This window comes from Pongo pygmaeus, chromosome 16, assembly GCF_028885625.2.
Source record: "Pongo pygmaeus isolate AG05252 chromosome 16, NHGRI_mPonPyg2-v2.0_pri, whole genome shotgun sequence".
Classification (NCBI taxonomy): Eukaryota; Metazoa; Chordata; class Mammalia; order Primates; family Hominidae; genus Pongo; species Pongo pygmaeus.
The window spans coordinates 80,794,967-80,809,772 of NC_072389.2; the positions used below are offsets into that span (position 1 = coordinate 80,794,967).

The following is a 14,806-nucleotide window of genomic DNA, read 5'->3' on the forward strand; positions in this document are numbered from 1 at the left end:
GAGGGCACCGAGGAACCACAGGAGACTCCAAGCTAGGAGTGACCGGTTAGACACAGGCATTAGAAAGCTCTCTGTGGAGGCAGGCAGGGAATATTTCCTGCTGCCTCCAGCACCAGGCCTCCAATGGCTGGGCTTTGGCACAGCCAGAGTGAGACATCACAGTCCCACTCTCCCCGAGTCCAAGGCCCAGCAGTCCTGTTCCTGAGGCCTCTCTCCCACTGTAGCAGACCCACCTCCACACAAGCACCCATCTCACTGAAGGGCAATGGTCTGTTTGAAGTCTGGGAGACAGCACTGGGACCCATTTACTGCTGTACCCTCAATGCCAGCATAAAACCTGGAGATCCTCAATATGTGACAGAAGGAAGGATGGGAAGGAGAGAAGGAAAATCAGCCCACCCTAGCTGTTAATTAAAGAATGTTCCCCTCCTCTGCAGGAGTCCCTAAATCTTTTTTTTTTTTTTTTTTTGAGATACAGTCTCACTCTGTTGCCCAGGCTAGAGTGCAGAGGCACCATCTCAGCTCACTGCAACCTCTGCCTCCCGGGTTCAAGTGCCTCTGCCTCCCGAGTAGCTAGGATTACAGGCTTGTGCACCACGCTGGCTGATTTTTGTTTTTTAGTAGACATGGGGTTTCCCCATGTTGGCCAGGCTGATCTCAAACTCCTGACCTTAAGTGATCTGTCTGCCTCAGCCTCCCCAAGTGCTGGGATTAAAGGCGTGAGCCACCGCACCTGGCCAGGGTCCCTAAATTATTGTGCATGGTTTGTTGTTGTTGTTGTTGTTGTTTTTCTAGCCAACAGGCCAGCAGATGCAGTCTTCCAGAGGGGCCCAGTGAAAGCCTGCCCCACTTCTCAGTCTTAGGGCTTCCCCTCTGAGCAACTCTGATTTTCTCTGGAGGTAGTTGGGGGGCTCCTTTGGAGTTTGAGAGGCTCCCACTCCCTGCTCACTGTGGCAAAGCAGCAGGCTGCCCCCACCCCCAGCCTCCCCTGCAGAAGGATGCCCTGATTTCCCAGTACACCTTTGGAAAGTGGCTCACCTCACCCCAATCAGACCTCATGGCCCTGTCCTCCTGCCCAGGTCCTATCCAACCCAGATCCCTACTACGCTCTGAGTCCATGCTGATGGCCATCGACACAGCCCAGCTTCAGGCTCTGCTTGCTTTAGTGGCAGCAGGTTCCTGAACAACAATTGTGTCTGAGCCCTCCCTCAGAAGGCACTGGAGTCACACAGTCCTCCAAGGACAATCCTAGCTCTCCATTTCTTGGCTATGTGGACAAGTGGCCTTCCCCTCCTCCTCTAGAGCTACTGTTACTGTGGTTGAGGGTAGTTGCCCAGGTTCTTGGTGTTTTGAACAAAGAATTGGACAAAAGGCACAAGCAAGGCCGCAAAACCTCCAGCAAGAGTCTCAGGAGCACTGGTTACAGAATTTTCTGGGGTTTATATACCCTCTAGAGGTTTCCCATTGGTTCACTCTAGTGGCCCGCAACCAGTCTGATTGGTTGAAGAGTAGGCCTACGACCAGTCTGATGGGTTGTGTAAGGGGACCAATCAGAGGCACTTTCACTTTCCAGCTGCCACTCAGCAACTGCCATACAGCAAAAGGAGGGATTGCAACTACCATGCAGCAACTGCCACCTAGAAAAAGAAGGGGTTGAAGAGTAGTCTCTAATATCCAGCACCAGTTGGCCTTAGGTTCCCTGCCTCCAGACCCTATTCTCCTGCAACATCACCACTGGTTGAAAGCTTACTACAAATCAAGCTATGAAGTCACTGGGGCCCTGTAGCAAGTCATGTCCCTGTAACGATGAGTGAGCTGAGAGCTAAGGGGCTTGCCTAAACCACACAGGTCAGTAGATCAAACCTCAGCGTGCTTGTTTTTCAAACTCCTGCTTCACATGGTTGTAAGAATTAAATGAGATATCAATTATCTCATAGATAGATGTAGGAGCTCCATGCCCAACCACTGACACTGAGATATTCCTCTTCTGGGAGGGGAGAGGGAGCAATGAGGAAGTAGAGGGCAGACAGGGCAGCAAAAGCAGTCTGAGGGGCCTCTCTGGGGGAGGCAGTGTCTATAGCTGGGTCTGCAAGGATGGAAGGGGGCATTGCTGTGTGTCTTAGGGAAAGGTGCCACACTTCTCTGTTTCTCTGCCTGTAGAGTAGCTGCCAGCTCCACCTCACACTCCTCTGGGGTAAGGGAGCTCCTCCAAGGAAGGAGATTTGTAAATAGCAGGTGTGGCCTCATTAGAGGGAGCACCATTGTTATTAATAATCATAACATAATGAGCCAAGGCTCAGGATCTGACCTTTTACCTTGCATTCCCAGGGAGCCAGGAGAAGTAACCAGTGTCTGGGGTGGGGTGGAAGAGGAGTGTGTGTGTTGCATGTGGAACCTGGGCAGACCTGGTAGTGGTGGGGGTGGGGTGGGGTGAGAAGAAACCTCCTTTTTACACTACTTTCTTTTTCTGTGTTAACTCCACCCAGGAAGGCCATATGAGGACAGACTGTTCCCTTCTCAGCTTTTATTCACACTATTCCTTCTGATTAGAATATCACATCTCTGCAAGACCACAGTCCTGATGAAAACATGTGGCGCTCCCCAAGGCAGTTATCTTGTATTGATTGCCTTAATTCTCTATAGGCTCCACACACGACCATTGGTATAGGGAGGAAAATGGCAAGGTCAGAGCCTTCAAGAGCTCATAGTCTGGGGACACTCTATGAGCTTCCTAGAGTTTACAAGCAATTTCCCACACTGATGTTGGCCGACATCGCAGTTGCTAAGGCAGGTCTCTCACTGCTCCCCTTTTGCAATGAGGAAATTTGAGGCTCAGAAAGTTACAAAGTAGCTCCCAAGTCCCCCAGTGTTGCCTCCTTTCTTTGGCAGTCCAGGGTGTTTAAGTGATGCCAAAAAGGAATAGACATATGGTTGAGTGGGGCTGCTGTCTGTGTGAGGTGTCCCTGAATTAACACAAGGCTCAGCAGTGCTGCAAATCTTAACTAGCCCCTATTGTCTCAGATGGCTGCTTATCCTGGCCTGGTTGGGTCCCATTCCAACTCAGGGAAATTGGAGAGACCACTGGGCACATCTGAGCACACAACCTGAGCGTCCCAGACCCCAAGGGCTAAGAACACAGCCCTCCTTCCACCCCACTAGCAGGGCAGGGACAGGGTCGCTGGCGCGGTGCTGGAGGAGGAGGGGCGAGCAGAGTTGGTAAGGGGCAAGAGCAGTGAATAGCCTGTGACCCGCGGGGCTGCAGGCTGGGGTTAAGGGTATGATGTTTGGTGTGACCCCTAGCTGTCCGAACACAGATGTGTTTTGCTGACGCTAAGGTGTGGCTGCAGGAAGAGCCTCAGGCTGGGAGCCAGGAGATCTGGGATTTTGTCCCAGCCTGGTGTGTGACCTGGGGAAAGCCCCAACCCTCTCTGAGTGTCTCCTCTCTATATGGTTCCAGACTCTATTTCTAAGGTCCTTCCAGCTCTAAATGAAGTGACACTCTCCCCCCACCCCCCGCCCCCGCTCCCCAGGTGACTTCACTTCCTCTTCCTACCTGCAGCACCCAGCCACTCCTCCTCAGCTCCAGCTGCTCCAGCTACTTGGTGATTCTTGGAACCTGCAGCCTCAGGCCTGCTCTGCTCTGCTCTGACTCAGGCAGAACTTACCTTTGGGATCTGAGGGGATAGTTTTGCTTCCTGAACTGACTCTGACCTTTGGCATGTCCACCTGCCCTCCCCTCCCCCACTACACACACGTGTTCCCAGTCCTCGGGCAGCCCAGGAGCTTCGAGGGACCAGATTCCTTCGGATAAAGTAGCAGCACTGAGGGGCTCTCATCCACAGTCAGATGGCCCAGGGAAAGGCACCCCTTCCCCCACTCCAGCCTCTCTTTGCAACACACCATTCCTGGCTGGGCGTGCTTCACTCCACCCGCCTCACAGGCTGCGCGCTGGTCTGCCTCATGGAGGGAGCCTCACCCAGGCTACTTTGCAAATCCCCCAGCACCCTCATTCCCGGCCCTTCCAGGGATGGGGAGATCGCCGCTTCCTCAGACAGTTGCCCTGCCCTACCTAGCAGGAGTCTGGAAATTGCCCTCATTGACTACACCGAAATGAGGAGACAGATCAATGAACCCTTCTCCAGCCCCCTAATACACTAGTGCTGGACAGGGGAATGCCAGCATTTACTGTGTGCCAGATATTTGCAAACACCCTTTTCCAAGCTTACACCGCCACCGCTATGAGGAAGACAGAATTCCACTTTTGCAAATAAGGAAACTGAAGCTCAGCGAGGTCAAGTGGCAGGCACAAGGTCACATCGCAGCAAGTGGCAGTGAATGAACGATCTAAGGGAGCGACTGAGGGCGCGTGACGGGCCCGCCGGGCACTGGTTCGTGGAGCGTGGCGGTTACGGGCGGTGCACAGCGCCCGCGGCCAGCTCCTGGCGAGCTGGCCCCACGCGGGCCCTCCGCACCCGCTGCCCACAGGAGCGCAGGCTCCCAGAGGCGGGGCCGGGCTCTGCCCCAACCAGGCGAGCCGCCCCGCCCCCTCCCCGCCCCCAGCCCGCCCCGCCCGGGACCGCAGACGGCGCCCGGCGGCGGCGCGAACGGCAGCGAGGAGGGTTGCTCCGGGCTTGGTGCTCACTGCGACTTCCCGCGCAGGGCCCGGTCGGACCAGGACCCGCGGCCTGAGAGACGCTGGAGGATGCGGACGTGGAGGCGGCCTGGGGTAGCGGCGGCGGGAGTCCTGGCGCTCTGCAGGTAGGAGCTCGCCCGCTTGGCTGGCGCGGAAACTTGGGCCGAGTTTGCGGGCGGCGCGTGGGGAAGGGGCGGGTGGCGCTGCCCCAGGGCGCCCCTACCGGCCGGCCCGGGGACGGAGGGCGCCGCGCCTGGGCCGAGGGGCTGCGGCTTCTGGCTGCCGCCGGCCCCCCGCGAACGGGCTGCCGGGCAGGGGTGGCGCTGCTGCTCCGACTTTCCCCGGACTTCGAGGCTCCCGGGGCCTGGTAACTCTCTGGGTCTCCGGCGGAGAACAGGCGCCTAATCTGGCGAAAAGGAACTCAGGCCGAGCCCTCGGGCCTCCCGCAGGGCCCTGTCACGTGGATTGCTGGGGGAGGGCGTTGAGGGGGAGGTATGGGGACAAGGGGGCACTTGGAGGGCTGGGCCTGGGGGCGCCGGGCGCTGAGGCGCCGCGGGGCCCTGGACGCGCCCTGCTGGGATGGGACGGCCCTGCGGTTTTCTCGCAACCGCTTGACTCACCCCTCTGGCCTCAGCCCAGGCTGGCGGGATCGCCCTGAGGCGGAGGCTGCCCAGACCCTGCGGCCGGGCCGCCCCTGTTCCGGGACCTCCCGCCGGTCTGCGGGCGTCGGTGTAGGGCTGGGTGCGCGGGCCTGCCTGCGTGCACACGTGTGCCCGGGGCCCGAGCGAGGGGAGAGCGCAGTTCTGGAATGGCGTGTGTGCAGATGTGGGCCATGCACGTACGTGCAGGCACGGGTTTGCATGCGTGGCGGCGGCCTGTGTGTCAGCCTGCTGGATGCACGTGCGTCTCGGCGCCGCCGGGAGGGGCTTGGGGACACCCGGAAGCCCGCCAGGTCGGGTGCGGCGGCAGCCTCAAAGCAAAGTCGGCTGTGGGCCCTAGGCACCAGAGTTATGCTCAGGGCGGGTAGGGGAAAGGGGATAGAGACCGATCCCGTTCGCTTTCCCCTCCACTGGAGACTTTGGGCTGCCCCAGGTTGGGTTGTAGCGTCTGGAGAGCCCAGAGCCTCAGGTAGGGAAGGTGGGAGATGGGAGAACACTCGGCGAGGCCCAATCCAGCCCTCCAGGAGAATCCAGATGCTGGCCACAATTGGGCAGGAATCGCACTCTTTTTCCTGGTCTTTGCCATCGGCCATCCCGAGGCCCCTAGAAGGTGAAAGTGGGAACCGAGAGCTGTTTTCCTTTCCCACTGCGTAAGGCAGGGGCGGTGCTGCGGTGGTGGGCTCTTCTCCGGGACCCTGGCCTGGGTGCTGGCTGAGTGACGTTGGAGCTTGGCAGAGGATCAACAGAGCTGCCTCTCAAGGATGACCTGAGCCTGCTTCCTGAGCACCTGCCCTGTCCGAGAGCTTACTTGCCTCAGTATGGGTCAGGGAAGGAGGCACCTACATTTTGGCAACTGTCTTGAGTGGAGGAGGAGTCTCCCTTGAGGGAGTGTATCCTGGGCTTTCCACCTCCTAACTGGCAGGAGATCAGGTCATTCCCACACCCCTGAGAGTTCTCTGTTGGCTCCCTGAAGCCGCCACCCCTCCCACAAAGATTCCTGAGGGTCCCAGGTGGTCTCGTCTATTGGCTGGGTCCCAGATAGGGGCCTCGAGAAGTCTCCAGAGCAAAGGGTATTCCATGGGCTGAGACCCAGGAGAGAGGGACTCCTGGGGTGGGGGTGGGGACCCAGCGGACCCCAAGGAGCATGTAGGCGAGGTGAGACCAAAGTCGGTACTTAACCCAGAGTGTCCCAAGGGTGGGGGTGGAGAGGATCCACACTTCATAACCCTACAGTTCCTTCTCACAGCGTTGCTGCGGAGTGAGATGGGGGCCTTCACCCCTCGAAAGCAGGTTTCTATCATAGGACACTGCTGTTGGGACTGTCACCTGTGTCCTAATGGCCCCTCCATGTCTTCTCTAGGCTGGCCTGAGGTGTGGGGTTCTGTCCAGGAGATGAACCAGCTTGCTTTCTGAGTCTGCCTTGGTGGAAGTGGGCATTGGCCCCCACACTAGCCTTGCCTTTCCTAGCCCCAAAATGTGCCTGTCTAACTCAGCCTGTGGCTGTCATTGGCTCCAACCAGAAGAGGCAAGGAGAGGGCTGGTCCTTGCTTGCCAGTGACTGAAACCTGTGACACTTTGCCCTCATCATAGCAAGATTGAGCTAGGTGGTCCTTTCTAAGCTACTGAGAGTTTCCAGGAGCAGGGTGCTGGCTGCGGGAGGTAGAGGTAGGTCAGTGTGGCCCCAGCAGACGGGCTTCAGATGAGCCTCTCACGGGTTACTGGGTGCCTGCTGCCCCGAGGGGCCTCAGTCCCCATCCTTCCTTGGTCTTGTTTTAGAGCTTTGTCTTTTTTCAGCACATAGTTTTTCCATCAATACAATGGGAGTAGTGGCTAACTAAGTAGCACTCTGGCCCCTGGGGCTTGCCTCCCTGGGCTTTTTTCTTTTCTTTTTTCTTTTTTTTTGAGGTGGAGTCTTGCTCTGTTGCCCAGGCTGGAAGTGCAGTAGCACAATCTTGGCTCACTGCAACCTCTGCCTCCTGAGTTCACGCAATTCTCCTGCCTCAGCCTTCTGCGTAGCTGGGATTACAGGCATGCACAACCATGCCTGGCTAATTTTTTTGTATTTTTAGTAGAGACAGCATTTCACCATGTTGGTCAGGTTGGTCTTGAACTCCTGACCTCAAATGATCCGCCCACCTCGGCCTCCCAAAGTGCTGGGATTACAGGTGTGAGCCACAGCACCTAGCCACCTCCCTGGACTTTCACACATGCCCCTGACGCTGTCTTGCCCCCGCCCCGCCATGTGCCTAGGAATCGCCATCTGCAGCGTGGGGGCTGGGGGTGGATCCGGGCTCCTCATGCTCTGGGACCTTCCTGCTGGTGCTGCAGCACCATCTGCTGGGCTGCCCTGACTCCTGCGAAGGGGGAGGAGTGGGGCGAGAGGGGTGTGGCTTGTACAGACTGATGTCCCCAGTTACCTCTCCTAGGGGACTGCTCTCCAGAGCCAAGTCCAGTATCTCAGCATTGGCTTTGGGCCTAGGGACCTGGGCTGGAGGCCCGACTCTGCCATTTTTGACAAGATCAGCAGGTCAGAGGAGTGTCATAAGAAATCTGTGAATTTGTAGACAATACTCAGATTCCATGTTTTGGCTGCAGTGGGCATCACTGTGGCACCTTGGAATAGGACCCTGTGGTGGGAGGCAGGAGGCCTGCTTCTCGTTGTGTCTATTTCATTGGTGACTTTGGGATGAATGGGTCTCCTCATCTGTATATGAGGGGGTGGCGGCAGGGCATGTCAAGTGACCCTGAGAACCAGTGCCCCTACAAATTCTGAAATCCCAAGAAGGAGGGGGTCTTGGGAGTTGTATGGAGGAAAATCGAACAGAAGGGGCTCCTGGAGTGGGGGTGGGTGGGGTTTCTGTGTAGAATAATTCATTAAACAAAGGGTTCTGCAGCTTTTAAAATATACGAGTTGGGGTCAGGTGCAGTAGGTGGTTCATGCCTGTGATCTCAGCACTTTGGGAGGCCAAGATGGGAGGATCACATGAGTCCAGGAGTTCAAGACCAGCCTGGGCAACATAGTAAGACCCTGTTTCTACAAAAAATACTAAAATTAGCCGGGCGTGGTGGCAGGCGCCTGTGGTCCCAGCTCCTTGGGAGTTGGGAGAATCACTTGACCCCAGGAGGTTGAGACTGCGGTGAGCCAAGTTCATGTCATTGCACTCCAGCCCGGGCAACAGAGTGAGACCCTGCCTCAAAAAAATACATACACGAATTGGAAACCTCTGTCATGTGGCTCATGCACTCCCAGTCTTAACTGAGCGTCAATTAAGCGCCAGGTTCTTAGGTGTAGCAGTGAGCTGATGAGAGCAGCAGCCCTCTGTTGCTTTGCCTGTAGCCTGTTTTCCTGACAGCCTCTGCCTTTCTCCCTCTATCCCAGGTCAGAAGTTGAGTAGCAGGGGCCTAGGAGGGCTCGAAGCCTTCACAGCAATGGCAGAGAAGCGACCCCTGAGAACCCTGGGGCCTGTGATGTATGGCAAGCTGCCCCGCTTAGAGACAGACTCGGGGCCTGAGCACAGCCTGCCCCACTCTGTTGGTAACCAGGATCCCTGCACCTACAAGGGGTCCTACTTCTCCTGCCCCATGGTGGGTACTCCCAAGGCCGAGTCTGAGCAGTTGGTGTCCTGGACCCCATACCCACCCTTGTACTCTACCAGTATGGCAGGACCCCCACTTCAGGCGGACAACCTGCTGACCAACTGCCTGTTCTACCGCTCGCCAGCAGAAGGCCCTGAGAAGATGCAGGACTCCAGCCCTGTTGAGCTCCTGCCCTTCAGTCCCCAGGCTCACTCCTACCCAGGCCCACCACTGGCAGCGCCCAAACCTGTCTACCGCAACCCTCTGTGCTATGGGCTCTCAGCTTGCCTGGGGGAAGGAGCAGTGAAGAGGCCACTGGATGTTGACTGGACTCTGGCAACTGGGCCCCTGTTGCCCTCAGCTGACCCACCCTGCTCTCTGGCCCCAGCTCCTAGCAAGGGCCAGACTCTGGATGGCACCTTCTTGCGGGGGGTGCCAGCTGAGGGGTCCAGTAAAGACTCCTCGGGGAGCTTCTCCCCTTGCCATCCCTTCCTGGAGAAATATCAGACCATCCACAGCACAGGCTTCCTGGCCTCCAGGTACACAGGTCCTTACCCTAGGAACTCCAAGCAAGCAATGTCTGAGGGGCCCTCAAGTCCTTGGACCCAGCTGGCCCAGCCCCTGGGGCCACCCTGTCAGGACACCGGGCCCACCCACTACCCACCACCCCACCACCCACCACCCCACCCTCCACAGGCCCTGCCTTGCCCTCCAGCCTGTCGCCACCCAGAGAAGCAGGGCAGCTACAGCCCAGCACTCCCACTGCAGCCTCTGGGGGGCCACAAGGGGACCGGGTACCAGGCTGGTGGGCTGGGCAGCCCCTACCTGAGGCAGCAGGCAGCCCAGGCACCTTACATTCCCCCGCTGGGGCTGGACGCTTACCCCTACCCCTCTACCCCTCTCCCAGCACCCTCTCCAGGCCTCAAGTTGGAGCCGCCTCTCGCTCCACGGTGCCCATTGGACTTTGCCCCCCAGACACTGAGTTTTCCTTATGCCAGGGATGACCTCTCTCTCTATGGAGCATCCCCTGGGCTTGGAGGGACACCACCTTCCCAGAACAATGTGCGGGCTGTGCCACAGCCCGGTGCCTTCCAGAGGGCATGCCAGCCTTTGCCAGCGAGCCAGCCCTGCTCAGAGCCCATGAGGCCTGCACAGGAAGCCGAAGAGAAGACCTGGCTGCCCAGCTGCAGGAAAGAGAAGCTCCAGCCCCGGCTCAGTGAGCACTCTGGGCCGCCCATCGTCATCCGAGACAGTCCAGTTCCCTGTACCCCCCCAGCACTGCCCCCCTGTGCCCAGGAGTGCCAGTCTCTTCCACAGAAGGAGGGCGCAAGGCCACCCAGCTCTCCACCAATGCCTGTCATTGACAATGTCTTCAGCCTGGCCCCCTACCGTGACTATCTGGATGTGCCGGCACCTGAGGCCACAACTGAGCCTGACTCTGCCGCAGCTGAGCCTGACTCAGCCCCAGCCACCAGTGAAGGTCAGGACAAAGGCTGCAGGGGAACCCTGCCCACCCAGGAGGGCCCCTCAGGGAGTAAGCCCCTAAGGGGCTCACTTAAGGAGGAGGTAGCCCTGGATTTGAGTGTGAGGAAGCCCACAGTAGAGGCCTCTCCTGTCAAGGCGTCCCGTTCTGTGGAACATACCAAGCCTACTGCAGCCATGGATGTGCCAGATGTGGGCAACATGGTGTCAGATCTGCCAGGCCTGAAAAAGATAGACACAGAAGCACCAGGCTTGCCTGGGGTGCCAGTGACCACAGATGCCATGCCAAGGACCAACTTCCACAGCTCTGTGGCCTTCATGTTCCGAAAGTTCAAGATCCTCCGTCCGGCACCTTTGCCTGCAGCTGTGGTCCCGTCCACACCCACCTCAGCTCCTGCTCCCACACAGCCTGCACCCATCCCCACCTCTGGGCCCATTGGACTGCGGATTCTTGCTCAACAGCCCTTGTCCGTGACCTGCTTCAGCCTGGCACTGCCCAGCACTCCAGCCGTAGCTGTGGCCTCCCCTGCCCCTGCCCCTGCTCCAGCTCCATCCCCTGCTCCGGCTCGAGCTCAGGCTCCAGCTTCGGCCCGGGATCCGGCTCCAGCTCCAGCTCCAGTTGCAGGCCCTACTCCGGCATCTACTTCAGCCCCAGGGGACTCCCCGGAGCAGCATTTTACAGGACTACACGCGTCCCTGTGTGACGCTATTTCCGGCTCCGTGGCCCACTCTCCTCCAGAGAAGCTTCGTGAGTGGCTAGAGACGGCTGGGCCCTGGGGCCAGGCTGCGTGGCAGGACTGCCAGGGTGTGCAGGGGCTGCTGGCCAAGCTGCTGTCCCAGCTGCAGCGCTTCGATCGCACCCACCGGTGCCCCTTCCCCCATGTGGTGCGAGCTGGTGCCATCTTCGTGCCCATCCACCTAGTGAAGGAGCGGCTCTTCCCTCGGCTGCCACCCGCTTCTGTGGACCATGTGCTGCAGGAGCATCGTGTGGAGCTGCGGCCCACCACGCTGTCGGAGGAGCGGGCACTGCGGGAGCTTGCCCTGCCGGGCTGCACCTCACGCATGCTGAAGTTACTGGCGCTGCGCCAACTGCCCGACATTTACCCCGACCTTCTCGGCCTGCAGTGGCGTGACTGTGTACGCCGCCAGCTGGGTGAGCATGGGGCAGCCCCAGTGGCCACCGGAGCTGTGTGAGCAAGTGACAGGTGTGTGTGCTGTGTGAGTGCGTCACAGCTGGGGCTGAGTGATTCCAAGGACTCCTGCCCGGGTAGGGGGCTTTAGGGTGGGCTGTAGGTACCCCCACACTTTGACCCTCCAGACATCAGTGAGCACCTTTATAGCCTCCTTTGTAGGCTTCTGAATATGCCAGCTGCTCTGTCCCCATGGAAACTCCTCGGCCTCCCCTGGTGCCGCACCTTCTTGGATTCCCTCCTCTGCCTGTGCCTTCTCCATCTTTGGTGCAGTGTTTTCGGCACTCTGGTTAGGCCCTGTTTTCTAGCTGAGATCATTTCCCTGATCTCCAGCCTAGCCTCCCCTTTGTGAGCTCTAGCCCTAAATAACCCACTGCATGCTGGGCCTCAGCCCCTGGGTCTCTCTCCCACACTGAACTCATACCAAATCACACTCCTGAGCCTTCCCCTCAGCTCACTTCCCACCCCCAGTTCTTTTCCTTGTCAGTGAAGGGCACCCCCTTTCACAAAGCTCCTCATGCTCGAGACCTGGTAAGGGCCACATTTGCCTTTTTGAACGTGTAGTTTTGCAGTCCTCTCCGACCCTTACATACACAGAAGTGTGCCCATAAGTCGCATTGTTTTGTGGTTTGCTTTTCCTCTACTAAATGATGTCTTGTGCCTGCTGTTCTCCAGCTTGTTTTCTTTTAATGTCCTGGAGGACCACACAGCTGCCGAAGTGTTGTGTGGTTTGTATGATCACACTTCTTCAGCTAGGGATCTGGTGATGGGACCAAGTGGATTCTGTCATTGCCCTTCCTGCGTCAGTACACCTGGCATCACAGCCTGAGGCCCCCTCTAGTTTTTCTCTCCCTGCTGCCTCCAACTCCACCCTCTCCCATTTCCACCGCCCAGCCTCTTCCCTGTAGAAACTGTTCCTAGTTCCATCCCCATAGTGGCAGCCTTGCCCCGGGCCCTTATCTGGTTGGGATGGGGAAGGGCCTGTGGCAGTGAGGTGCAGATGAGCTTAGGGGCTGGCTGACCAGAATTCCTGATCCCTGAATACTTACAAAATTGGAGCAGATGCCTTAATGGGATGCAAAGGAAATCCAGACTCAGGCGATCTGTTACTGAGTGAAGGTCCCACATCACTCAGGGCTGGGCTGCCCAGCTCAGTCCTCTCCCCATACAGTTGGGCTGTCTGGGGCCCAGAGAGGGTCAGGTCCGTTTCTCCTGGGCTGCCTGATCGGCAGTGGAGTCTGGGCACTCCACACAGTCCGAGGCTGCTCTGACTGGAGCTTGCAACAATCGGGGGGCCTGGGAAGGAAGTGATTGAGACCAGGCTTCTGGCCTCTGGCTGAATTTTGTTGCCCCTGTCCTCACTTCCTCCCATCTTGGAGGCCGTTTTTCTCTGTGTGCCCCTAGACAGTTATCCCTGCCTTCCTTTCTTGTGGGTGGGTTCCTGTGCTCCCCCAGCATGGCTCTTAGGGCAGTCCCTACCTGGGCTTGGCCTTGGGCTTGGGCTTGGTCTCTGGGGCTGGTATGGCAGAAACATGATGGCTGTCTTATATATGGCAGGGTTCTCTGTTCCCATGCCTCAGTTTTCCATCTGGACAATGGGTATTGGACCACGCCAATGGTTCCTGACCTGCTGAGCCCCTTGGCTCTCATCCTTGTACCCAAACAGCCTCTCCTGAGCGGTGCTCTCATCAGATAGAGTTCTGGTGTCACCTGGGGAGAAGCACAGCTTTTTTGCTTGGATGGTCTGGCCAGTAGGCATGTGTGGGGAAGAGTTGTGATGCCAGCCTGACTTGGGGCAGAGCAGAACCACTGTTTGGATGGCTTTGGAAGCCAGGAGGTGGGACCTGAGGGTATGGGGTCTGCAGGCTGACTATGTGTTCGTTTTCCAGGTGACTTTGACACTGAGGCTGGAGCTGTGTCCTCCTCAGAGCCCGCTGTGGCCAGAGATGAGTCAGAGAGCCTAGCCCTGGCTCGGAAGTCACCGGCCCCCAAGGTCAGGAAGCCAGGCAGGAAGCCACCAACCCCTGGCCTGGAGAAAGCAGAGGCAGCTGCTGGGGAAGAGTCCTGTGGTGCCTCCCCTACCGCTGCTGCCAGTGCCAGCCCACCTGGCCCCACACTGAAGGCCCGCTTCCGCAGTCTGCTGGAGACCACCTGGCTTAATGGCCTGGCTCTGCCCACCTGGGGCCACAAGTCCTCAAGACCAGACCGGCCCTCACCCTACCCACAGCTGCTGGACAGCCAGAGCCATCACCTGTAGCACTGGTTGCCGGTGCTGTGTGTATAGCACTCTCCACCCTTCCCTTCTGCCTGCCCAGCTGCCCCGGGGCCACGAATGGATGCTGGGGCCGTGGCTGCTCCCCTGGAGGGGTTCCATCTCTGACCCTGGGGCCCACTCAGGGTGGGCTGAAGAGCCCCTGAGCTTTTAACATGAGGGTCTTTATTGGATAGGACTACTCCCTATTTCTTGCCTAGAGAACACACATGGGCTTTGGAGCCCGATAGACCTGGGCTTGAATCCCGGCTCGTGTTCTTGCTGCAGGACCTGGGCAAGAAACTTCACCTCTGCTGAGCCCTCATTCCCCATGTGTAAAATGGGACAACACAACCTACCTCACAGGGTTGTTGTGGGGATGCTGCCTGATACATACCCTGTCACCATTTGGTCTCTGCTTCCTCTCTCAGACAGGGCCTAGAATTGGAGGCAGAGAACCTTCCTATAGAAAGTCTTTGTGTGTCCTAGGACTTGGCTGTCGTAGAGTGGTACCTTAGGCAGTGGATGTGACTCTCACTTTCAGGAGTCACCCCCCAGCATTTGGGGTTGGGTTGGCCCCACTCCAGCCTGGAGCTCCCTGAGGGAGCCTGCACTCCCTGCTCCCAATCCCCGCTATTGGTGCAGGGATGCAGCCTGGAGCTGGCGTCCTTGTTCTGGGCCTGCTGCTGCCACCCCAGGAGGCCCCAGGCTTGTCCTGAATTGACATCAGTGCTTCCCTGAACTGCCTCCCCTACCCCTGGCATTATCCCAGGAAACTTATGTTTTCTAGAAGCTAAGCAGCTGCTGGGACTCAGGGACTGGTGCAGGTAGGCTGAGTGGCAGCTCATTCCTAGAAGGTCTCTGAAGATCTGGACTGAGGACCCTGCTGCTCCCCAAGCCAGAGCCCATCAGCCAGGCCTGCTGTGAGCCACCTGCCTGTGGAGTGCTGAGCTGAAGCAAAGGCTGGCAAGCTCTGGGCCTTACTTAAGGGATTGTGATGAGCCGATGGGCCCTG

At 58.2% G+C, this 14,806-nt stretch overlaps 1 protein-coding gene across 2 annotated transcripts; it reads left to right on the top strand.

Annotated features, from left to right (window-relative positions):
- Positions 1 to 1,527: 1,527 nt before the first annotated feature.
- C16H15orf39 (chromosome 16 C15orf39 homolog) lies at positions 1,528 to 14,198 on the top strand. Of its 2 annotated transcripts, XM_054450005.2 has the most exons (4): positions 1,528 to 1,848; positions 4,660 to 4,758; positions 8,672 to 11,503; positions 13,430 to 14,198. In XM_054450005.2, exons 3-4 carry the CDS (start codon positions 8,722 to 8,724, stop codon positions 13,795 to 13,797), a joined length of 3,150 nt encoding a protein of 1,049 aa, XP_054305980.1. In that variant the 5' UTR covers positions 1,528 to 1,848; positions 4,660 to 4,758; positions 8,672 to 8,721; the 3' UTR covers positions 13,798 to 14,198. The 2 variants fall into 2 exon arrangements, with proteins under 2 accessions (XP_054305980.1, XP_054305981.1); XM_054450006.2 differs by lacking the exon at positions 1,528 to 1,848 and having other exon boundaries at positions 4,574 to 4,758.
- The last annotated feature ends 608 nt before the right edge of the window (positions 14,199 to 14,806 follow it).